This window comes from Henckelia pumila, chromosome 1, assembly GCF_033568475.1.
Source record: "Henckelia pumila isolate YLH828 chromosome 1, ASM3356847v2, whole genome shotgun sequence".
NCBI lineage: Eukaryota > Viridiplantae > Streptophyta > Magnoliopsida > Lamiales > Gesneriaceae > Henckelia > Henckelia pumila.
The window spans coordinates 142,411,478-142,437,483 of NC_133120.1; the positions used below are offsets into that span (position 1 = coordinate 142,411,478).

General features: G+C 40.3%; 1 protein-coding gene across 1 annotated transcript; it reads left to right on the forward strand.

Moving 5' to 3' along the window:
- The first annotated feature begins 20,260 nt into the window (after positions 1–20,260).
- LOC140874136 (uncharacterized) lies at positions 20,261–23,322 on the forward strand. The gene is made up of 5 exons (XM_073277417.1): positions 20,261–20,781; positions 20,914–21,374; positions 21,462–21,995; positions 22,066–22,544; positions 22,648–23,322. Exons 1-5 carry the CDS (start codon positions 20,261–20,263, stop codon positions 23,320–23,322), a joined length of 2,670 nt encoding a protein of 889 aa, XP_073133518.1.
- Positions 23,323–26,006: the final 2,684 nt, after the last annotated feature.

The window sequence follows — 26,006 nt, forward strand, 5'->3', positions numbered from 1 at the left end:
TAGTCACTGTATATTCTAAACTGTTCCTAGTCAATTGAGCCGTCCGCAAAAAAGGGATAAGGATCGCTCGAGATTGAGACTAGCATTTGCGATGCCAGGTACCACGTTTCATTGGTATGGAACATAGAGATGTTCAAAGCATGCAAATGGATATTCATATGATGAATGATCGAACTACCCTATTCGGACTTTCCAAGTGGTTATCACTTATCGAGTGGATAAAGTCCGCGGCTTTGGTTGTACACCATTAGTCCTTATTTCTTGAAACATCTTTGAGACTCTATATGCTAGTACTGTACTTTGACTTGTTTACCGACTCTATTGGGGTCATCAGGTGTCGGGATTGGGTACAGTTACGACACATATAGGAGTCGATGCTTTGTTGTCAAGGATTCACCACATACTTGCGAGTGTGGATATCCTATGCGATCTGAGGAGATATTAGTGTGACGAATCTCTGGCCAGAGTACATGATGTGTTTTAGGTTAATTGGTTATCCTAGTAACACATGCGATGTCACTATTTGATCTCCAAGATGTAATGCATAGTTATCGAATCTCGAACGACTCTCGATATACCAATGGTTGTTGATTCGATCGGGATATATGGACGAAGGGACCGTACTGTACGCTAACCAAAATCTACTGGTTCTTGCAGGCACTATCAATAATACCTAGGGAATCATGGGGCGATGTTGCTAGGCGCTCTTACCATGATTCAATGGGTAAGTCGGAAATTGTTGTTCCGAGTCACAAGGAGTTGTGAGCCCACGGCTAGCTGTATTCCTGAACCATTGAGGGTTACACAAGTAATGGATTACTAAAACCCCGTAGAGATAGTTAAATTTAAAGAGTTAAATTTAATGAAAGAGAAGTTGGACTTCTTAACTAAAGGGAGTGAGATTTCCTAAAATGACATAGGGATGGACATTTTTTGAAATCACTGAATTCGGATTCAGAAAAATTATCTTGACTCTAAAAGATGCAGAAATGGTTTCTGTGCACATTGGTGAAATCAGTTTATCAATCGGAGTCACGATGAATTTTATATTAATTTCTATAACAACGGGCTTGGCTTGTTGGGCTTAAGTTATGGATTGTGGGCTTTAAGGAGTTAGAGTCCTGATACAATTATAACTAGAAATTATCTATAAATAGAGGTGTTGGGTTTGAAAATCAAACACATTGTGTCTTATAATTTTTGAAATTACACTCTAAATATTTGAAGGGGATTTTCGAAATCCTCTGTCCCTTTCGGAGAAAATTCGGCTTGTGATTTTTATGAAAAATTACAATCTGAATTAACAGATCATATCTGTTTATTCTCTACGCAAATTTCTGATTGATTTCTAGTGCAGTCAATCAGAGGGTTTTGTTTTCTATTCGTGGACCTGATTGAAGAAACGTTCGTTAATCAGCTCCGGGGATATACAACAAGAGCAGATTAAATTCTTTTGGTGTCCATAATCTCGCTTCGAGATTTTAAGGTAAAATATTTAATTGTGATTATTTATTTTACTTACACAATTTAATCGTAAAAGTTTTGATACCCAGATATGGAATCGTTTCATATTAATAAAATAAATTTTTTAAACTTCCGCTGCACCGGGTATCAATTCTAATTGATCTGAACACCGTTTTCCAACAGTACCTTCCCTGGTATGAGCTTCAAACGTGAGTTATATAATAAAATAGTTTGGCCTACCTCAAACTCACGTGAGACGATGTGTTGATCATGCCATTTCTTGTTTTTTCTTTGTAAATCCTAGCATTCTCATAGGAATCCAACCTAAGCTTCTCAAGTTCATTCAATTGCAACAAACGCTCTTCGCATGTAGCTTGTGAAAGAGTTGATGCCCCGCTAGCCAACTTGTGGCTAAGGGCTTTGAGAGTCTCTTTTTGTAAACAATCTTTGTTTAATATAATATACGTTCTTTAAATGGCGTTCACTTTATCTTATTATTATATAATGATATACTATTGTTATTTTGATAAAGACCTTGAATATACTAAAGTAAGATGAGATAGTGAATATAGAGAGATCACTGTCATGAAACACATCTTATGTTCACTGTATATTCTAAACAGTTCCTTGTCAATTGAGCCGTCCACAAATAAGGATAATGATCGCTCGAAATTGAGACTAGCATTTACGATGCCGAGTACCACGTTTCATTGGTATGGAACATAGAGATGTTCGAAACATGCAAATGGATATTCATATGATGAATGATCGAACTACCCTATTCAGACTTTCCAAGTGGTTATCACTTATCGAGTGGAGATAGTCCGCGGTTTTGGTTGTACACCATTAGTCCTTATTACTTGAAACATCATTGAGACTCTATATGCTAGTACTGTGCTTTGACTCGTTTACCGACTCTATTAGGGTCATCAGGTGTCGGGATTGGGTACAGTTACGACACATATAGGAGTCGATGCTTTGTTGTTAAGGATTCATCGCACACTTGCGAGTGTGGATATCCTATGCAATCTGAGGAGATATTAGTGTGACGAATCTCTGGCCAGAGTACATGATGTGTTTTAGGTTACTTGGTTTCCTAGTAGCACATGCGATGTCACTATTTGATTTTCAAGATGCATTGCATAGTTATCGAATCTCGAACGACTCTCGTTGTACCAATGGTTGTTGATTCGATCGGGATATATGGATGAAGGGACCGTACTGTACGCTAACCAAAATCTACTGGTTCTTGCAGGCACTATAAGTGATACCTAGGGAATCATGGGGCGATGTTGCTAGACGCTCTTACCATGATTCGATGGGCAAGTCGGAAAATGTTGTTCCGAGTCACAAGGAGTTGTGAGCCCACGACTAGCTGTATCCCTGAACCATTGAGGGTCACACAAGTAATAGATTTCTAATCCCCGTTGAGATAATTAAATTTAAAGAGTTAAATTTAGTGGATAAAGAAGTAGGACTTCTTATTTAAAAGTAGAGGGAGTAAGATTTCCTAAAATGACATATTGATAGACATTTTTGGAAATCACTGAATTCGGATTCAGAAAATTTGTCTTGACTTTAAAAGATGCAGAAATGGTTTCTGTGCACATTGGTGAAATTGGTTTATCAATCTGAGTCACGATGAATTTTATATTAATTTTTGTACATGCGGGCTTTGCTTGTCAGGCTTGAACTTATGACTAATGGGCCCTAAGCTGTTAGCAGCCCACATTATAAATAAGTTATTGCAGTACAGAAATTGACACAATCAAGACATAAAAATTCGAAACCCTAGAGCTCTCTCTCTAGAGAATTCGGCCGCCCCCCTCCTCTACTGTGTTCGAGAATTTCAGTCTGCAAATTTCGAATTTGCAATCTGAATTAGCAGATCAAATATGTTATGTAGTAGCCCGTACCCTAATTGAGTAATTAAAGGATTAATGCAAATTAAATAAATTGGGTATCGGACGGATCGGAAGCTCCGAAGGCACGATCGGAAGCTCCGAACAGGATCGGAAGCTCCGATGAGCGATCGGAGGCACCGATCGATATTACGTCAGGCATGACGTGTGGCAAGATCGGAAGCTCCGATCACCCCTATCCGGAGTCAACAAGTGATATTTTGACACGTGGCAGATCAGGATCTTCGGAAGCTCCGATGGCAGGATCGAACGTTCCGATCGAGGTTCGGACGTTCCGATCAAGGATCGGAAGTTCCGATCGTTGTCTATAAATAGAGGGCCGAGGCTTCATTTCCAATTGCCAATTCCGAGTATTTCCCTCTCCTTTCTAGTCTATTCGAGTTGTTCTAGCCTTCCTAGGCTTGACCCGGCGGTCGGCGAGGTGTTCGGTAGTCGTAGCGGAGTTGTGCCCAAGTTCTGGAGGCATCGACATCAAAGGGCTAAAGACGGACGAAGGTATAGCTTTTGCTTTCTATAAATATTTAGGAGTATGCAATAGCTTAGTTAAGGCTTTTAGAGTACTATAATGATAGTAGTATCATTTGGCAGTGTAGAGCAGACTATAGGCGTGGACCTAGAGTTGGTAGATCTTGCACTGTTTTGAGGTACGGAAGTACTGTTCGAGATATCCTGACTGAGTATGCATGTATTATGTGACTGCATGATTTATATGCCATGATATTATGCTGCATTCATTTGCATCTTGCTGTATCTCTTTCGAGATGTCTGTTAGTAGGGTTGTACCCTATCCTATTAGTGGATGGACTTCCATCGATTTGGGTCCGGCGTATCCACGGTTATCTCGGTATGGGAGCCACCTCCTGAAGCAACGGCACAGCGTGCTATATATCAGGGCCCGGTCTGTCTCTGTTATCTGATCCTTGACCTCGAGTTTATAGGGAGTTCACTTTGCATGCATGTATAATCATACTCTCGTACTGAGCGTTTTATGCTCATGTCTCGTACTCTGTGTTTCTGGACACCCTATTCCATGGGGCAAGTTTGCGATTGGACGAGGAGGGTGGATCCAGGAGGGGCTAGTCAGTGGGTGGCCAGCTGAAGCTTCGTCTAGGTTTTATTACTGTTGTTTGGATTTATACAACTATTCGATTTGGTTGTATATTATTTGGATAAATTACAGATTCCTTTACGTGGGATTGTATAATTTTTATGGTTTCCGCAGTTTTATCCTGATATCTGTTTAATTAAGTTAATTGCATGCCTAAGTTCTGTTTAGTAGGTGATCCGGGTAAGGGTCATTACATTTATGGTATCAGAGCATGCAAAAGAATTCTTGGGATTTAGTCTCATCATGAGGTATTTTTGTAGATGGCAAATCGTGATGACCAGAGTTCTCATGGCAGTATTGGTGGGCGCTGGGGTGATGCCGACCGAGAGCATCGTCGAGAACGGCGTCATCGTCATCATGACGACGAGCATTTTACTGTGCGTCGATTCTTAGCTATGGGTCCTAAGCCCTTAGTTGGAGGTGAGTCTCCGGAGGATGCGGAGAATTGGTTAGACCGCATAGAGACGACTTTTCAGACTTTCCACTGCACCGAGGAGCAGAAGATGGAGACCCTTGTCTATCTTCTGGATGGGCGAGCCCGTAGGTGGTGGAGGTTTACTTCTGCACCCTTTATTGCGGCGAGAGGAGTGGCCACCTGGGCCGAGTTCCGCACAGCTTTCCAAAAGCGGTATTTTCCTCCTGCACTCCGTCAGTCAAAGGCAGGCGAGCTACTGAGTCTGCGACAGGGAGCCATGTCTATCGATGAGTATCAGCAGAGGTTCTTTGATCTGCTATCCTATTGCCCCGAGATTGGTGATAGCTCAGAGATGAAGTATAATCTGTTCCTTCAGGGCCTTAACCCTGAGATCCATGACCGTGTGGCGGTTGGCGACGATATGTCCTACGAGGGTTTGGTGAGCCATTGTCACCAGGCGGAGGACAACATTCGGCAGAATAGGTCTTTCCCTTAGTCGAGGCCTGCTAGTTCTTTGGGTCCCTGTGCCCATTCTTTCAAGAAGTCTGGATCTACTTCTTCTTCCTCTGGCTCTGCTGGTGTTGTCCGTTACGGTAAGAAGGACAAGTGTGATCACTCTGGGAAGAACCATCCATCCGACAAGTGCCGTAGAGCTTCTAGAGCTTGTTTCCATTGTGGAGAGACTGGTCATATCCGGAGGGATTGTCCATTGTCTGGGGGAGGCGGTTCTGGTTCTGGTTCAGGATCGGGTTCTCAGGCCACCGTTCAGCAGAGGTCGCAGGGACAGCCTGCTGGGAGTTCTCATTTGAGGCCACGAGCTTCTGGCTAGGTGTTTGCCTTGAGGCATGATCAGGCAGTGGAGGAGAATGAGAAAGTCATCGCAGGTATATTTCTGCTTTATGGTATACCTGCTCTTGTACTTATTGACACTGGTGCATCTCATTCCTTCATTTCTGCACGTTTTGTTAAGAGGCATAAGTTACCATGCATTGCACTAGACGTAGTGATGTCTGTTTCTACTCCGACGGGCCAATCTGCTTTGGCTAAGCTTCTAGTGATGGGTTGCCCTTTAGAGTTCGAGGGGAACATTCTGTTAGCGAATCTCATGGTCCTGGCGATGGACGACTTTGATTGCATTCTGGGAATAGATATGTTGACTACCTATCGAGCTTCAGTGGACTGCTATCAGAGATTAGTACGCTTTCATCCGGAGGGGAGTGAGAGCTGGTTTTTCTATGGTGAGGGAGCGCGACTCCCGATGCCTTTGGTATCAGCTTTGAGAGCCTGTCGAGCTCTAGAGTCTGGCGGGGAAGGCTACCTTATCTATGCAGTTGATTTGTCCGCTGAGAGCATTGGGATAGAGAGAATTCCTGTTGTGGATGAATTTCCAGATGTATTTCCTGATGAGATTCCGGGTTTTCCTCCTGTTAGGGAAGTCGAGTTTGGCATAGAGTTGATGCCGGGTACTTCGCCTATTTCTAGAGCACCGTATCGTCTGGCTCCGTCAGAGATGCGTGAGTTGAAGAATCAGCTACAAGATCTTTTGGACAAAGGGTACATTCGTCCTAGTGTATCTCCTTGGGGAGCTCCTGTTCTTTTTGTAAAGAAGAAGGATGGGTCGATGCGGCTGTGCATTGACTATCGACAGCTGAATCGAGTCACTGTGAAGAACAAGTATCCGTTGCCTCGTATTGATGACTTTTTTGATCAGCTGTAGGGCACGTCAGTTTACTCCAAGATTGACTTGAGATCTGGGTATCATCAGTTGAGAGTCCATGATCATGACGTAGCCAAGACTGCATTTCGTACTCGCTATGGGCATTACGAGTTCCTAGTGATGCCATTTGGTTTGACTAATGCGCCGGCTATATTCATGGATTTGATGAACCGTGTCTTCAGGGAGTATTAGGACAAGTTTGTCGTGGTCTTCATTGACGACATCTTGGTGTATTCGCGTAATACTGAAGAGCATGTTTCTCACTTGCGGTTGGTACTGCAGACTCTTCGGGATGAGCAGTTGTACGCCAAGCTGAGCAAGTGTGAGTTCTGGATGGATAGAGTGGTCTTTCTTGGCCATATCATATCCAGGGAGGGGATTTCCGTTGATCCAAGCAAGATTGAAGCGGTACTTAATTGGTCGCGTCCGACGACAGTTGCTTAGATCCGTAGTTTTCTGGGTCTAGCAGGGTATTATCGTCGCTTCATTCTGAACTTCTCTCAGTTAGCTCGACCGTTGACGCAGCTTACCTGCAAGGGTGTGGATTTTGACTGGTCCTCCGAGTGTGAGGAGAATTTCTGTGAGCTTCGACGGCGGTTGACTTCTGCGTCGGTGTTGGCATTACCGTAAGGATCTGGAGGGTATGTGGTATACACTGATGCTTCTCTTCAGGGGTTAGGTTGTGTCCTGACTCAGAATGGGCATGTGATCGCATACGCTTCTATACAGCTGAAGCTTCACGAGGACAACTATCCAGTCCACGATTTGGAGTTAGCAGCCATTGTGTTCGCTTTGAAGATCTGGCGTCATTATCTGTATGGCGAGAAATTTGAGATCTTCACCGACCATAAGAGTCTCAAATATTTGTTCACTCAGGCGGAGTTGAACATGAGGCAGAGACGTTGGATGGACTTGCTTAAGGACTATGATTGCAAGATTAAGTACCATCCGGGAGCTGCTAATCTCACTGCTGATGCTTTGAGTCAAAAGGTGCGACTATCCGCACTTCAGACTTGTTCGATATCTAGTGCGATCAGTGACTGTTGTACTTCAGGTTATACCTTCAAGCATAAGTAAGGTATGCAGAGTATCCAGATGTTTGCGATATTATCTGAGCCAGCTTTGTATTCACGGATCCGAGATGCTCAGATGACTGATTCGAAGACCCAGCGTTTAGCTTGTCTAGCTAACGAGGGTAACTCGTCTGGATTTCATTATCAGTCAGATGGCTTTCTGTGTTTGTCTGGTAGGCTTGTGATTCCGCAGGATGAAGAGTTGCGAGAGGAGATTTTGTCTCAGGCATATCGCACTAAGTTGAGTATTCATCCTGGGAGCAACAAGATGTACAAGGATCTACGTACTCGTTTCTGGTGGAAGGGAATAAAACGCAGTGTTTATCAGTTTGTTTCGAGATGTTTGGTGTGTCAACAGGTCAAAGCAGAGCACCGACGACCTGGAGGATTGCTTCAAAGTCTGCCTATTCCTGAATGGAAATGAGAGTTTATCACAATGGACGTTGTGACCCATTTGCCAGTATCCTCGAGGAACTGTGATGCTATCTGGGTTGTAGTGGACCGACTCACCAAGTCAGCGCATTTAATTGCCTATAGCCGAGATTACTCTGTGGATCGCATGGCACAGATGTACATTCAGGAGATCGTTCGACTTCATGGAGTGCATGTGAGCATTGTCAGCGATCGGGACCCCATGTTTACTTCTAGATTCTGGGGGAGTGTTCAGCGTGCGATGGGTACTACTCTCAGTTTGAGTACTGCCTATCATCCGGAGACTGATGGTCAGTCAGAGCGCACTATCCGTACTTTGGAGGATATGCTTAGAGCGTGCGTCATGGATTTTGGTTCAGCCTGGCAGGATCATTTGCCATTGATCGAGTTCGCGTACAACAACAGCTATCATACTAGTATTGGGATGGCACCTTTTGAGGCGTTGTACGGGCGACGTTGTCGTACTCCACTCTTCTGGGAAGAAGTGGGGGAGAGACAGGCTGAAGGACCGGAGTTTATCCAACAGGCGATAGACATTGTTGATCAAATCAAGAAATGAATTAAGACTGCATAGGATCGTCAGGCCAGCTATGCTAATATCAAGCGTAGGCCTTTGCAGTTCGATGTCGGGGAGAAATTGTTTCTGAGAGTGTCACCTTTCCGCAAGATTCTCAGATTTGGCCTTAAGGGCAAGTTATCTCCCAGGTTTATCGGCCCGTTTGAGATCTTGGAGAGCATTGGCGATTTGGCTTATCGACTAGCTTTGCCACCGCATCTATCTAGTATTCACGACGTGTTCCACGTATCTCTGTTGCGACGGTATGTGGCGTATGAATCTCATATTCTGCAACGGTCTGAGGTTCAGGTGAACAAGGATTTGACTTATGTTGAGAAACCTATTCGTATCCTGGATTATAAGGATAAGGTTTTGCGGAACAAAGTCATCCCTCTTGTTTTAGTTCAGTGGCAGCGCCGAGGCACTGAGGAAGCTACTTGGGAGCTTGAAGACAGGATGCGTGAAGACCATCCTGAGTTGTTTTGATTTCATTCTTAAGTTGTATTTAGTTGCAAACTCTGTAAACGTTTGATTTGAGTAAAGAATGTTTCTGATTTCTGTATTGCATTCGGTACTTAAGATCTGATTTCGAGGACGAAATATCTTAAGTGGGGGAGAATGTAGTAGCCCGTACCCTAATTGAGTAATTAAAGGATTAATGCTATTAAATAAATTGGGTATCGGACGGATCGGAAGCTCCGAAGGCACGATCGGAAGCTCCGAACAGGATCGGAAGCTCCGATGAGCGATCGGAGGCACCGATCGATATTACATCAAGCATGAAGTGTGGCAAGATCGGAAGCTCCGATCACCCCTATCCGGAGTCAACAAGTGATATTTTGACATGTGGCAGATCAGGATCTTCGGAAGCTCCGATGGCAGGATCGGACGTTCCGATCAAGGATCGGAAGTTCCGATCGTTGTCTATAAATAGAGGGCCGAGGCTTCATTTCCAATTGCCAATTCTGAGTATTTCCCTCTCCTTTCTAGTCTATTCGAGTTGTTCTAGCCTTCCTAGGCTTGACCCGGCGGTCGGCGAGGCGTTCAGTAGTCGTAGCGGAGTTGTGCCCAAGTTCTGGAGGCATCGACATCAAAGGGCTAAAGACGGACGAAGGTATAGCTTTTGCTTCCTATAAATATTTAGGAGTATGCAATAGCTTAGTTAAAGCTTTTAGAGCACTATAATGATAGTAGTATCATTTGGCAGTGTAGAGCAGACTATAGGCGTGGACCTAGAGTTGGTAGAGCTTGCACTGTTTTGAGGTACGGAAGTACTGTTCGAGATATCCTGACTGAGTATGCATGTATTATGTGACTGCATGATTTATATGCCATGATATTATGCTGCATTCATTTGCATCTTGCTGTATCTCTTTCGAGATGTCTGTTAGTAGGGTTGTACCCTATCCTATTAGTGGATGGACTTCCATCGATTTGGGTCCGGCGTATCCACGGTTATCTCGGTATGGGAGCCACCTCCTGAAGCGACGGCACACCGTGCTATATACCAGGGCCCGGTATGTCTCTGTTATCTGATCCTTGACCTCGAGTTTATAGGGAGTTCACTTTGCATGCATGTATACTCATACTCTCGTACTGAGCGTTTTACTCTCACGTCTCATACTCTGTGTTTCTGGACACCCTATTCCATGGGGCAGGTTTGCGATTGGACGAGAAGGGTGGATCCAGGAGGGGCTAGTCAGTGGGTGGCCAGCTGGAGCTTCGTCTAGGTTTTATTACTGTTGTTTGGGTTTATACAGCTATTCGATTTGGTTGTATATTATTTGGATAAATTACAGATTCCTTTACGTGGGATTGTATAATATTTATGGTTTCCGCAGTTTTATCCTGATATCTGTTTAATTAAGTTAATTGCATGCCTAAGTTCTGTTTAGTAGGTGATCCGAGTAAGGGTCACTACATGTTATTTCTCTTCGTAGAAACTTTTGATAGACTTTCTAGTGCAGTCTATCAGAGGGATTAAACTTCTGTTCGTGGAGCTGATTGAAGAAAAGTTCGTTCATCAGTTCCTGGGATATACAACAAGAGCAGTTTAATCTGTTGGTGTCCATAATCTCGCTTCGAGATTTTAAGGTAAAATTTATATTGTTTAAATTTTATGTTATCAATTTTAATCGTAGGAATTTGATACCCATGATATGGAATCATTCCATATAAAATTTTAAAACTTTCGCTGCACCGGGTATCACTTTTTTTTTTATCCAGAGAAAGACAGTGTTCCAACAGTGGTATCAAAGCCAGCCTGTTCTCGGATTTTACGATTAAAATTTATTCAATTGTACAAGCCTCGATTTTTCAGAAAAATAAAACGAAAAAAAAAAAAATTTCCCAGGGACTGCCCGCTGCCCTACGCGCAGCTGGGCCGCGGGTGCGGCCCAGCAGCCCAGTGTGCTGGGCTGGGCCCCCGGCCCGATTGTCGGGGACTGCCCGGGATGATCCCGGGCAGCCCAGAAAAATTAAAATTTTATTTTTTTTTTGAAATTTTGAATTTCAGCCCGTTAATTGTTATCGGGCCCAGTTTTTGGCCCGATTGAAAATTGTTTCAGTTGGTCCACGAGGCAATGAGTCAAAATTGTTTGAGCCCAAAATTTTTAAAAAAATTAATTTTTGGATAAATTTTGAATTTTGGAAATTTATAAATTTAATCCAATAAATTAAATCTTTAAATTAATTATTTTGATACAATTGATAATAAAATATGAATTTATATATGAAATAAAATTTTATATATAAAATATGATTTTATGAATAAATTAGATAAAATATGATTTTATATATAAAATAAGATTTTATGTATGAAATATGTTTTTATCTATTTAAATTTATTGCCATTGCATGTTATCCAATGAATTAATTTTTAATTAAATATTGGATAAGGATGATCGATTGCCATGACCAATGTTATAGGTGTATGTTAGGTTGTTTACATTTGGCTTTATTATTGATTGTTGGGTTTTATTAATGGGCCTGGTTTATGGCCCAATTTGATTTTATCATTTGTAATAAAAGTGGGCCTGGTTTATGGCCCGTTCCCACCCCTATAATGTATCCCTTTATTTGTCATAGTAATTTATTGTAAATTCACTAGAAATAATGGGAGATTTTGAAGATGGAGGTGGGCCCAGCAAGCAATGATAAAGACTGAAGAAATGTAAATTGGAAGCACAATGTAATAGGATTGTATTGCATACTTGCATATCACCTAGGATTGAACTTAGACTCGTGATTTGGCAACCACAGGTTGATTATTAATGGAATCGATCATCCTAAAATATAATATATGATATTATTGTTGTATGCATGTTTAGTTTAAATTGTATGAATCCCGCAAGCATACAAAATTTTGAATGATGAGAGAAACTTTTTCAAAATTAAAATCCCTCATTTTAAATTTTATTTAAAATTGATATCAAGATTAACAAAAGGGAATTTAAATATTGTTTAAATGTTCCTTCTTTCCATCAACGATTAATGTATGAGATGCTAACCGCGGGCATGGTCCGGCTCATATTATTGGGGGGGCTCGTTCGTCGGAAAGCTGTACATTGGATCGACACATGTTGTAAGTTGGATGGAACTCCCATGGGATTGGCTCATATTATTGGGGATCCACATGGCGACCGTCCATCACAACTTAATATTGATGGGTCATCTTGACATGTCACAATAAATGACGTCATATTATTGGGCCCTTATTGGACATGAGGTAAATAACATGGGGATTGTTTTGGAAACAATTGGGCTCTACCTTTTGAAGAGCATGGTTGGCTGATATTATTCGGGACCATGTTTTGTCAATTGGGCTCCATGTTCCCACTAAAGAAAATAATTCTCTCGTTTTCACTAGAGGGTGGTGGAATCGTAAAAATAGTGGGAGTGTAATTCATATATTTAAACTCGCCTTATTTTATGTCTTAGTAAATTAATTAAACAATCACTGATTATTGTCTGTTTCTTTTCACTATTTCATTAAGATGAATTCGCGCAATCCACTATTCTCTATTCTCGAACAAAACAAACTGACTGGCGCAAACTATACGGAATGGTTCCATAAGTTGAAGATTGTCTTGACCTCGGAGAAGATGTTCTACGTGTTAGAAAAATCTCCTCCGAAGGAAGCACCAACTGATATAAGTCCGGAAGAGTTGGCCAAACTTGATAAATGGTGGGAACATGATATCAAGGCCAAATTCTATATGCAAGCTTCGATGTCTGATGAGCTCCAGAGGCGATTTGAGGATACTGTGAATGCTGCTGACATTCACATACAACTCACGGAACTTTTTGGGACTCAATCGAGAGCTGAAAGATTCGCTACTGTAAAAAAGTTAATGACGTGTCGCATGCGTGAAGGGACTTCGGTCCATGATCATGGGTTACGCGTGATTTGGCTCATTCAGAAGTTGGTAACGCTTGAATTGGTATTGGAGCATAAACTCAATGTGGACTTATTACTTCTCTCTCTTCCTTCATCGTTTGACGGTTTTGTGGTGAATTTCAATATGAACAAGATAGAGGCCTCCCTTGAAGAGATGGTCAATATGCTTGTAACTTATGAAGCCACTTTAAAGAAGGATAAACCGGTTCTCTTGGTGGGCTCCTCTTCTTCTGCTAAGAAGGGGCCAGGTACAAAGGGTAAGAAACGTTCTGCCCCATCCAAAAAAACCAGACCCGAGAAAAAAAACAAGACAAAGGCTTCAAACGGTGAAAAATCCAAGGATGTTTGCCATCACTGCAAGAAACCAGGTCATTGGAAACGTAACTGCAAGGAATATCTCGAGCAGTTGCGAACTGCGAAGGGTATGTTTTATATTGAAATAAATGTTTCACTTAATACTATTTCTTGGGTATTGGATACCGGATGTGGATCTCACATTTGCAATGATTTGCAGGTGATGAGAAGAAGTCGCAAGCTTAGGATGGGTGAGACCCAGCTGAGGCTCGGAAATGGTTCTCGAGTTGAAGCAAAAGCTGTAGGAGACATTTGTTTAATTTTGCAGAATGATTTTAAGTTATTTTTTAGAGATGTTTTATATGTGCCAGATTTGGTTAAAAACATTATTTCTATTTCTATGCTTGATAGAGATGGTTTTTCTTGCAATTTTGTGAATGAGATTTGCAATATTTACAAGAATAAATGTTTAATTAGATGTGGACAACTTGAAAACGATCTATATAACTTAAATTTAAAAGACGTTCCAATTAATTATGTTGATAAACCGGTAACAACAAATAAAAGGAAAATTGATAATCAAAACCCGGCAAACCTTTGGCATGTTAGGCTAGGTCATGTTTCCTCAAGGAGGATGAACAAGCTAGTGGGAGAGGGCATGTTTGATATGTCTGATATTAACTCTCTACCTACTTGTGAGTCCTGCCTGAAAGGAAAAATGACTAAATCTCCTTTCAAAGGAAAACCTGAGCGTAGTCAAAATCTATTGGATTTGATCCATACAGATGTTTGCGGACCATTTAGTATTGGTACAAAATTTGGTCACACCTACTTCATTACCTTTACTGATGATTATTCTAGGTATGAGTACTTATATTTGATGAAATATAAGTCTGAAACATTTGAAAATTTCAAAGAATTTAAGGCTGAAGTAGAAAACAAACTAGGTAAGAGTATTAAAGCACTTCGATCAGATCGAGGTGGAGAATACTTAAGTACCGAGTTCTTGGATTATCTAAAAGAGAATGAGATTCTCTCTCAGTGGACTCCTCCTATGACACCTCAGCTGAATGGTGTTTCGGAGCGTCGCAATCGAAACTTGTTGGACATGGTTCGATCTATGATGAGCTTCACTGAGCTCCCACCTTTGTTTTGGGGCTATGCTCTTGAAACGGCGGTATTGTTGTTGAACAACGTCCACACTAAAATAGTGGACAAAACACCATACGAGTTATGGAATGGCAAAGCTCCTAAGTATTCGTACTTGAGGATTTGGGGATGTCCTGCTTACGTGAAGCAGACAGTGGGAGATAAGTTGGATAGTCGATCCACCTTATGTTATTTTGTAGGGTATCCGAAGAATTCAATCGGATATTATTTCTATCATCCTACTGAAACAAAAGTGTTTGTTTCAAGGAATGCCACCTTCTTGGAGAAGGAGTTCTTATTGGATAAGAAAGGCAAGATGATGGAACTCGAAGAAATTCGAGAAGAACCCGAGATACAAAATAACGATCCTATACCTCAAGAATCATCACAAGACACGCCTATTACTAGAAGATCCGAGAGGACTTCTAGGCCTCCTATTAGATATGGTCTTCTTCTTGAAGGGGATCAAAGTGAACCCGACATTGGATGTGATCCGAGAAACTTCAAGGAAGCAATTTCTGATGCTGATTCGAACTTATGGCTTGAAGCTATGCAGTCGGAAATAGACTCGATGCATGCAAACCAAGTTTGGTCTTTAGTAGATCCTCCCGATGGAATGGTTCCAATAGGGTGTAAATGGATCTACAAGAGAAAGCTTGGGCCTGATGGTAAGGTACTGACCTACAAGGCACGATTGGTTGCAAAAGGTTACACTCAAAGACAAGGTGTTGACTATGATGAAACTTTTTCACCAGTCGCAATGTTTAAGTCCATAAGAATCCTTATTGTCATTGCTTCATGGTATGACTATGAGATATGGCAAATAGATGTGAAGACTGCATTCCTTAATGGAAACATTAAGGAAGAGATCTATATGATGCAGCCCGAGGGATTCACATCCATGGGAAGCGAGCATAAGGTATGTAAGCTTCAGAGATCGATCTATGGTCTCAAACAGGCATCAAGAAGTTGGAACCAGAAATTTGATGAAACAATAAAGGACTTTGATTTCATCAAGAACCCGGAGAAACCGTGCGTGTACAAGAAAGTAGTTAAGGATGCTGTGTCATTCTTAGTACTTTATGTTGATGACATCTTACTCATTGGAAATGATGTAGGGATGTTGCAGTCAACAAAGATATGGTTGTCAGGTAGATTCTCGATGAAGGATTTGGGTGAGGCGTCCTATATTCTACGGATACAGATCTATAGAGATAGATCTAAGAGAATGATAGGACTTACTCAAGCTACCTACTACACTATATTGAAAAGGTTTTCAATGGATGAGTCCAAGAGAGGACATCTACCTATGTGTCATGAAGTCTCTCTATCCAAGTCTATGTGTCCCAAGACTGACGAAGAGATAGAGAAAATAACACACATACCATATGCGTCAGCCATAGGGAGTATCATGTATGGGATGATATCTACCAGACCGGATGTGGCATTTGCTCTGAGTGTCACGAGCAGATATCAAGCCAATCCCGGTCAAATGTATTGGAAAGCCGTGAAGGATATTCTTAAGTACTTGAGAAGAACTAAGAATGTATTCATGGTTTATGGAGGAAGAGAACTGAAATTGGAAGGTTATACCGACTCTAGCTTCCAAAGTGACGTGGATGACTCGAAGTCAACCTCTGGATTTGTGTTCATGCTCAATGGCGGTACTGTCTCTTGGAAGAGTTCCAAGCAGGACACCACAGCAGATTCCACCACTGAGGCAGAATACATTGCGGCATCATCTGCTGCTAAAGAGGCCGTTTGGATGAGGAATTTCGTCCAAGAGTTGGGCGTTATTCCTAAAGCTGTTGGCCAGTCCCGGTGTACTGTGACAACACGGGTGCCGTTGCTCAGGAAAAGGAACCAAGGTCTCATCAAAGATCCAAACACGTACTGAGAAAATACCACATCATTCGGGAGATCGTGGAAAGAGGAGACATCACTGTCGAGAGAGTGGCCTCTGCAGACAATATCGCTGATCCACTTACTAAGCCCTTGCCAGGACCATTATTTGACAAACATCGCGAAGCAATGGGACTACATAGTATGACTAGTTGGCTTTAGGGCAAGTGGGAGATTGAAAGAGTTGATGCCCCGCTAGCCAACTTGTGGCTAAGGGCTTTGAGAGTCTCTTTTTGTAAATAATCTTTGTTTAATATAATATACGTTATTTAAATGACGTTCACTTTATCTTATTATTATATAATGATATACTATTGTTATTTTGATAAAGACCTTGAATATAATAAAGTAAGATGAGATAGTGAATATAGAGAGATCACTGTCATGAAACACATCTTATGTTCACTGTATATTCTAAACAGTTCCTAGTCAATTGAGCCGTCCACAAATAAGGATAAGGATCGCTCGAAATTGAGACTAGCATTTGCGATGCCGAGTACCACGTTTCATTGGTATGGAACATAGAGATGTTCGAAGCATGCAAATGGATATTCATATGATGAATGATCGAACTACCCTATTCAGACTTTCCAAGTGGTTATCACTTATCGAGTGGAGATAGTCCGCGGTTTTGGTTGTACACCATTAGTCCTTATTACTTGAAACATCATTGAGACTCTATATGCTAGTACTGTGCTTTGACTCGTTTACCGACTCTATTAGGGTCATCAGGTGTCGGGATTGGGTATAGTTACGACACATATAGGAGTCGATGCTTTGTTGTCATGGATTCACCGCACACTTGCGAGTGTAGATATCCTATGCAATCTGAGGAGATATTAGTGTGACGAATCTCTGGCCAGAGTACATGATGTATTTTAGGTTACTTGGTTTCCTAGTAGCACATGCGATGTCACTATTTGATCTTCAAGATGCATTGCATAGTTATCAAATCTCGAATGACTCTCGTTGTACCAATGGTTGTTGATTCGATCGGGATATATGGATGAAGGGACCGTACTGTACGCTAACCAAAATCTACTGGTTCTTGCAGGCACTATCAGTGATACCTAGGGAATCATGGGGCGATGTTTCTAGACGCTCTTACCATGATTCGATGGGCAAGTCGGAAATTGTTGTTCCGAGTCACAAGGAGTTGTGAGCCCACGGCTAGCTGTATCCCTGAACCATCGAGTTCGATAATTTCGAATAAGAATCAAATATTTATCGAGCTGGTTCAAAAATCTCACGAACCAGCTTGATTCGTTTACACCCCTACATGCCATAAACATGCAAATATAGAGCATGCATACTCAACCAAAATATCTTGGATAGTACGTTCGTACCTCAATACAAGAAACTTAGCAACATTGGCTCTCTAGTCCAAGCCTATAAGCTGAAGTCTACTAAAAGCCTTAACTAGACAAATAGCTACTCACAAAAGCTAATCAGAGTCTAGAGTTATACCTACGTCCGTCGTTAGCCTTTTGATGACGATGACCTCAAAACTCTATGACAACTCCACTATGATCCTGGTAGTACCTCGCTTTCGACTGGGCCTCAAGACGATGCCCGAAAGAATTCCGAACCAACACAAAATGAGAGAGACAATTTTCAATTGGCAATGAAAAGTGAAGCTCTCAACCCCTATTTATAGGCAACGATCGAAACTACCGATCCTACGTTCGGAGCTTCCATCTCTAGCCACCGAATGCGTATCCCTGATTAGACAACACACTGTTTCCAACGGAGTTCGGACCTTCACTACAACAAACATGCTAATTAACAACACTAAAAAGACAACGGATTTGTAGAAAAACTGTTGATTTTTTGCTTTTGACAACGGTTTGTACTAAAACCGTTGTGGATGTGCATTTTTTTTTTAGTTTAAGACAACCGATTTAAGAAAACCGTTGTAATTGGTGCTCTACAACAACGGATTTTATTAACCGTTGTTTATGAGCGCTTTTTTGTAAATTAAAGACAACGGTAATTTTAAATCGTTGTCGTTGTGCGTTTCTTGGAATCAAATAGACAACGGATTTCCGACCATTCGACAACCGATTTTTAAACCGTTGTTTATTTATTTAAAAAATAAAAAAAAACAAAGAAAAAATACATAACACAACGGATTATAAATCCCTTGTGTTTTCTCTATTATAAAAAAAGACCCACAACGACTTCTTTCTCTCCTCTCATCTCTCATCTCTTGACGGCGTGCCCTAGTTCTTAGATCGATCGATCGATGGATCCAATTAGGTTGATCGTAGATCTTCAGTTACCGTAACCCTTCCCGCAAAGCATTCCCCTGTTAAGACTCTGGCTTTGAGCTCGGATGGTAGGCTATTGTACGGAGGCTATAGCGATGGGTACGTTCATTATTGGTTGAAGGGTTGGTTCACGAGGCTTAGTTGGGACACACTCACGCTTTTATGTACTCGGCTGTCGGTATTCTTCAGCTAGCTGCCGATATTACTCCTCAAAATCCAAGCGTGTGTCCAAGTGGAAGACCCAATTTTCCTTACTCCTGATTGCAGCCGTAAGTATCTTTGTGTATTGGTGTTTAGTCCCCGATTTTCCTAACTCCCGAATGTGGCCGCAATTTAGTCCGTTGTGTTTAAGCTTTTTTTTCCCGTACTCCCGATTTTCATTACAGGCATAGAGAGTGGGCTTTGGACTATTGAAGATAATCACTTCTATGGGTCGTCCCATTGTTCCCTTCGCTTGATTGTGATTCCTTCTCTCTGTGTTTTTCCCTCTTATCGGGTTAGTTTTCTTTTCTGCTGTTTTGGGTTTATAGATATTCTTCTTTTTGGTTTGATCTTCACTTGTTCTTGTTTGAATTTTCTGATTTCCTGATAGGTGCGTGTACCTAATGGTTTTATTATTGCATTCAAGTGGAATTAATGCTTAGACCCACATCTTGTGGGATTTTATCATCTTGTGTGATTTTATATAGTGGGGACTGAAAATCACATATTTCTAATGGTTTTGATTCCGTGACTTGTCCTCCATTTACTATTGTTTTCTTGCTACCATTATTCTATGCAATAGACAAGTCAAGTGTTCACCTATTTTATGTGCTGCGTGGGACTAAGAAATATATTCCATGGACCACTGTCTCTAGCTAGTGGTATCTACTATTTACTCATTATGAGCTTTTATATCTTCTCACTTTTATAAGCTTTAGCCCATTTGAATATGAAACTCCTGATGTCACATTTGATTTAAAAGCCGCCCATCCCTCATACACCAAAAACTCCATGGCTGCCACTTTCTTGATCAGAAACGAAAAGAGAAACGAGTTTTTTAATGTCTTCTTCCATCCCTACGAAATGTTCAAGCTCCTCTTTATCCATCCAATGCAAAACGTTTATGGTGATTTGATTCTTTCTATTTCAGAACCAACTTAATTTGTGTGAAAGTGCCCAAACAGATCGAAGAATCTTTGAATAAATCCTGCTTCTTGTGTCAACAGATCGACGAATCTTTGAATAAATCTTTGAAAAAATTACTAACTTGCACTAACTTTGAGTTTGCTTTATAATAGTTTTATGGGAATTCAATGAAAGCCAGCCAAGGAATTCCTTCGATGTGATTTGATGCATTTAAATAATTTAATTTAATTAATAAGATTGCATGTGATTTGGTCAAATTTCATATGATATTTCATTATAAAATGACTTAAAAAAGTCACTTGAATAATATTTCATTATATTACTTTCGAACTTTCTGTTGTGAACCAAATGAAATCAATGTTTTGAACTTGTTGCTTAATGTATAATTTTTTGAAGGTAGATTTTGATGCGTTTTGGGCTGATATTAAAAAATGTACAAAGACTGGATGTCAAAGAATAGGTTGTCACATGAATATGAGGTTGGGGTAGAGTCTTTCTTGCAGTTTGCATTGCGGAACGCTACCAATCCGAATAAAATACCTTGCCCATGTACAAGATGTGGTAATCTGCAGAAGAAAAATGTTGACATTATAAGGGCACATTTGTGTTTTAATGGTATAGATTTAACATACCATAAATGGATTTGGCATGGTGAAGGATATACGATCAATAACTCAATGAGAGATGAACAAAAATCTTTTGCCGAGGAACCTATTGATAAGGTACATGATGCATTTGATAGTTATGCAGAGAATCCAAACCAATTTCATAAGGTACTTGAAGATGCTGATAAACCTTTATATCCTGGGTGTACCAAATTTACCAAATTATCTGCACTTGTGAAATTGTATAACTTGAAGGCAAGATATAGTTGGAGTGATAAAAGTTTCACAGACTTACTAAGTTTGCTTGGAGAAATGCTTCCTAATGAGAATGAATTACCTTCATCGTTGTATGATGCAAAGAAAAGCTTATGTGCATTAGGGATGAATTATGTAAAAATTCATGCTTGCCCTAATGATTGCATCTTATATTGAAAAGAGTACGAGAATTTGACTAATTGTCCTGTTTGTGGGACATCAAGGTGGAAGTTGGGTAAAAAAGCTACGTTAAATGGAGTTCCTGCAAAGGTCCTTTGGTACTTCCCACCTATTCCAAGATTTCAAAGATTGTTTCGGAATAAGGAGATATGTAAGGAGTTAACTTGGCATGCTGATAAAAGAGTACTTGATGGATACTTGCGTCATCCGGCTGATGCGCCCGCTTGGAAAGTAGTGGATCACAGGTGGCCAGATTTTGCTGCTGAACCCAGAAATCTTAGATTGGCCTTATCAGCAGACGAGATCAATCCTCATAGTTTGATGAGTTCTGCATATAGTTGTTGGCCAGTTGTGATGATCACTTACAACCTTCCTCCATGGTTGTGTATGAAGAGAAAATTTATGATGCTGACATTGTTGATTTCTGGTCCTAAACAACCGGGAAATGATATTGACGTTTACTTAGCACCTTTGATCGATGACTTGAAAAAATTATGGGATATAGGTGTTGATGCATATGATGCACGTCGAGAAGAAAATTTCATGCTTAGGACTGTCTTGCTATGGACAATTAATGATTTTCCTACATAAGGGAACCTGTCAGGTTGTGTTGTTAAAGGATATTGTGCATGTCCTATTTGTGGTGAAGAAAAATATTCGACAAGGTTAAAGCATAGTAGAAAAATTAGTTATACAGGGCATAGAAGATTTCTTCCTACAAATCATCCTTATCGAAGGCAAAAAAAAGCATTCAATGGGAAACTTGAGCTTAACCCCGCACCGAAACCTTTAACTGGGCATGAAATTTTGGAGCGAGTTGAAAGAATTAATTATTGTTCTGGAAAAGCGAGTAGGAAGCAAACAATGCAAGGTGAAGTTGTATCATGCTGGAAAAAGAAATCTATATTCTTTGAACTTGAGTATTGGAAACATCTACATGTTCGGCATGTTCTTGATGTGATGCATATTGAAAAAAATGTGTGTGAGAGTCTGATTGGTACTTTGCTTGACATTCCTGGAAAATCAAAAGATGGAGTAGCTGCAAGACTAGAACTTGTGGAGATGAATTTGAGGATTGATTTGGCACCAAAGATGGGGGAGAAGAAAACTTTTTTGCCAGCGGCCTGTTATACACTAAGTAGGGATGAGAAAAAAAAAAGTTTGCAATTGTTTGTCTGGAATAAAGGTCCCTACAGGTTATTCATCCAATGTTAAAAATCTGGTGTCGATGAAAGACTTGAAACTTGTTGGCCTTAAGTCACACGACTATCACACTTTGATGCAACAATTGCTTCCAGTCGCCATCCGTGGTGTCTTGCCTAAACATGTTAGATACACCATCACTCGGTTGTGTGGCTTCTTTAACTTGTTATGTAATAAAGTGATAGATGTCTCGAAGTTGAATGATCTGCAAAGAGATATTGTGACACTGTTGTGTTTGCTTGAAAAATATTTTCCCCCATCTTTTTTTGATATAATGATTCATTTAACGGTCCATCTTGTGCGAGAGGTCAAATTGTGTGGACCGGTTTGGTATAAGCAAATGTACCCATTTGAAAGATTCATGAAGATCTTGAAAGGGTATGTTCAAAATCACAATCGTCCTGAAGGGTGTATAGCCGAATGTTATATTGCTGAAGAGGCTGTGGAATTTTTCTCGGATTACATGTCTAGTGTACATACAATTGGGATCCCATCAAGGGATCAACAAGTACAACTTACTAGGCCTCTTTCTAGCTCAGTAGTACACTCAACTTGTCATGATGAGTTGCATCAAGCACATCTTTATTGTCTGGTTACGTGATCGTGTGCGAGCAGTTGGCAATTCCACTTTTCAAATATCAGAAAGATTGAAGTGGATAGCGCGTGGACCTAGCAATCAAGTGTTAAAGTACTCTAGTTATTTGATTGATGGAGTTACTTATCATACAAAAGAGCGTAATGATACACGAGCTGTTCAAAACTCTGGAGTAAGCTTAGTCGCAAAAACAATGCAAGTTGCTAGTGCAAAGGACAAAAATCCGATTGTGTCGGACATGACTTTTTATGGAGTTATACAAGAAATTTGGGAACTCGATTATCACAATTTTCAAGTTCCAATGTTTAAATGTAATTGGGTTGAAAATAATAACGGTATTAAAGTTGATGAACTTGGTTTCACGTTGGTAAACCTCAACAGAATTGGATTCAAATCTGACTCTTTTATCTTGGGCAGACAAGCAAAGCAGGTATTCTATATTGAAGATCCTCAAGATCCTAGATGGCATGTTGTACTTGCCACTCCTACCAGGGATTACATGGAAAACATAAATGGTGATGAGTTGGAAAATGCTACAATCCATTATCAGTGTTCCACAAAAGAGTTTATGTCAATGGAATCAATGGATGTTGACAGGGTAGATGAAAATGAACAATCGTGCGTTCGTGAAGGGACATGGGTTGACAATAATTAAGTGTAATCCATTGTTTTACTTGTGTTTAGATTTTGGTTGCTGATCTATTTTATCATATTTATTTTTATTGTGATATAACTGTAGTTTGTCTTCATTCTCGCTTTTTATTCTTTGTAATTCAAATTCCTAACAATTTGCTGTCTTTTTCAGGAAATGGGGTATCAAGGAACTTGACTATATTCTAGAATTGACACTATGGCAGCTCATGGAAAGAGATTGGCGAGGATTGAGAATTCTAAAGAGAGTATTTCATATGCTGCCACTAACAATAGTTGCGAGGGTCAAACAACAATGGAATCTACAGAAACGGAGTCAACAAGAACATCGAGGGGGCGTACACGTTTGGATAAGCTTGTTAGGCTAAGGGTCCAAGGAATTAAAAAGGATGTAAGTCTCAACAAAATTGGACAGCCAATTGGAGAATTTGCGGGTGAAATGCAAAGCTACATTGGGGTTCTCGTTCGAGATAAAATCTCAATAGGTTTCAAATCATGGAAGAAAGTGCCAAATGATGTTAAAGAGATAATATGGGAATCAGTGAATGTAAGTGTTTTTAATCTGCTGTGTGGATTAATTTCTTCATGAATCATTTGCTTTAATATCATTATAAACTGTAGACTCTTCCACTTGTTCTTGTTCCTTGAACGTACTTTCTGAGTACTTCTTACTAACCTGCTGTGTGGATTAATTTTCTTCATGAATCATTTTGTTTGTCACTAACCTTAAGGTTGATAAGCATTAGGACAATATCTCCATTGGCTAGAACCACCGTCAATAAATCCTGCCACTGTTTTAAAAGAAACCTTGAGCACTAAAATATTAGTATCATTTTAAACTCTCTATTTTAGCTTGATATTCACCCTCAATTTTCTCATCCAAAAAAAGAGTTTGGCTCTTCATTCCTAGTATTCAGTACTAATATGATTATGCTATATTTAATCTGCTTGTTAATTTTTTTTATGTTCTTTTACAGCTGACGTACAATATTGACCCAAGTTGGAGGAAGGGATGTTTTCAATCAACAAATAATAAATGACGTCAATATAAAGCTTTTCTCACTCAAAAGTTCATTTTCAGCAAGCTAGATAAACCTGATGAGTTGAAAGATCCACCGATTGTTTATGGTATTTCACAAGATGATTGGAGTTCTTTTGTAATCACTCGCATGTCTGACGACTTTAGGGTAAGATTCAAAATTTTATTTTACAAATAATCTGACTACAAGTCACAATTTAAATCTGTGATATTTTATTTTTCAACTAGAGAGTAAGTGATGAAAACAAGAACAGAACAAGCCATAATGTATACCCCTATCAGCTGTCCCATAAAGGATATGCACGTTTCGCTGACGAAATTGTAAGTATTTTGAAGTTGGTGGTTTGGTAATTGCATATGATTTTTAGGTATTGGACATGATTCATTTTTTTGTAGGCATCTGATTTATGTGATGATGATGAGATAAATCAAGCTACTATGTGGAAGAGAGGACGGGTCAATAAGGAGGGTGAATATGAAGGCGATGATCTAAAAATGACAGTTAAAAAGATTGTATGTAATACATGAGAAGATAGTTATTTTTTATCGATTAATTTTTATTATAGTAACAATTTACTTTGATCACGTCAGGATGATTATGTTCAACAAAAAAAGGAGGGGAAGCTGAAGTTTGAAGGGGCAAGGAAAGATATTCTCACGAATGCACTAGATTCTGAAGAACATGCTGGGCGTGTGAGGGGTGTTGGAGGTCATATCACTCCAACAATCTATTTTAATGTCGGCAGAATCTGGAATAGTCCTCTTGAAGATGGTGACATAATCCTTCGTCATCAAAATGAGTTGTTGGAGGCAAAGAAGCTAATCTATGATCAAAATGTGCGCATCGTAGATCAAGATGCACGCATCGTAGTTCAAGATGCACGCATAGTAGAACAAAATGTGCGCATCATACATCAAGATGCACGCATACAAGCACTTGAAGAAATGTTCAAAAAGGGTGCATGCGACTTTGAATTAGATGAGAAAGGTAGTTGCTCAGTGAAGTTACCTGCCATGAGTGAAGAAAAAATCAAAACAGAGAAGACTATCCCATATTATGAAATTTTGAATGATGATGACATGCAAGTTTTAAGCAAGGCTGAGTATTTGCAGGTATACTGCCATGTTATTCAATTTCAGCATTTTCCCCATATTTCTTTCGGTTTATCTCAATGTGTCATAGATTGCTCTCTTTGAAGACTTATCAAAATAGCGTGTGAAAATGAAACTGGCTGATTTGTAAAGCTTCTGCCCACGGGTGAAAATGAAACTGGTCATTGTTTTGACATGTTATTCTGATATCATTGCATTTCTCTGTGTTTCCACATCAATGTTATAATTCTTGAATATTGCAAAGCTTCTGCCCACTGATTGTTTGTCTTCTAGGGTATGCCGGTTGCACTATCACTGGAATCGAAGTCCAACGTTGTGGCCTATGGTACGGTCGTTCATGTCAACGGTGATGGAAAATTACTTCATGGTGTCCCGTTGCCCATGAATTGCATTCGCGTCTCAATTGATGAAGCTGTGGAAAATGTAGCAAAGTTGCCCTTTCCAATTCCAAATGAATGTGATACTGTTGGCGATGCTATAGGAACCCATGTTGCGTGGCCTGCACGCTGGGTTCTCATGAAAGATGAGGTAAATTT

Bases quoted from the DNA above. Each gene is read 5' to 3' on its own strand.
- LOC140874136 (XM_073277417.1), top strand. From the start codon at position 20,261: ATGTACAAAGACTGGATGTCAAAGAATAGGTTGTCACATGAATATGAG. The intron at 21,996-22,065 runs GTTATACACTAA...AGGTCCCTACAG, and splicing joins AACTTTTTTGCCAGCGGCCT to GTTATTCATCCAATGTTAAA. The intron at 22,545-22,647 runs GTACATACAATT...AGTTGCATCAAG, and splicing joins TCTCGGATTACATGTCTAGT to CACATCTTTATTGTCTGGTT.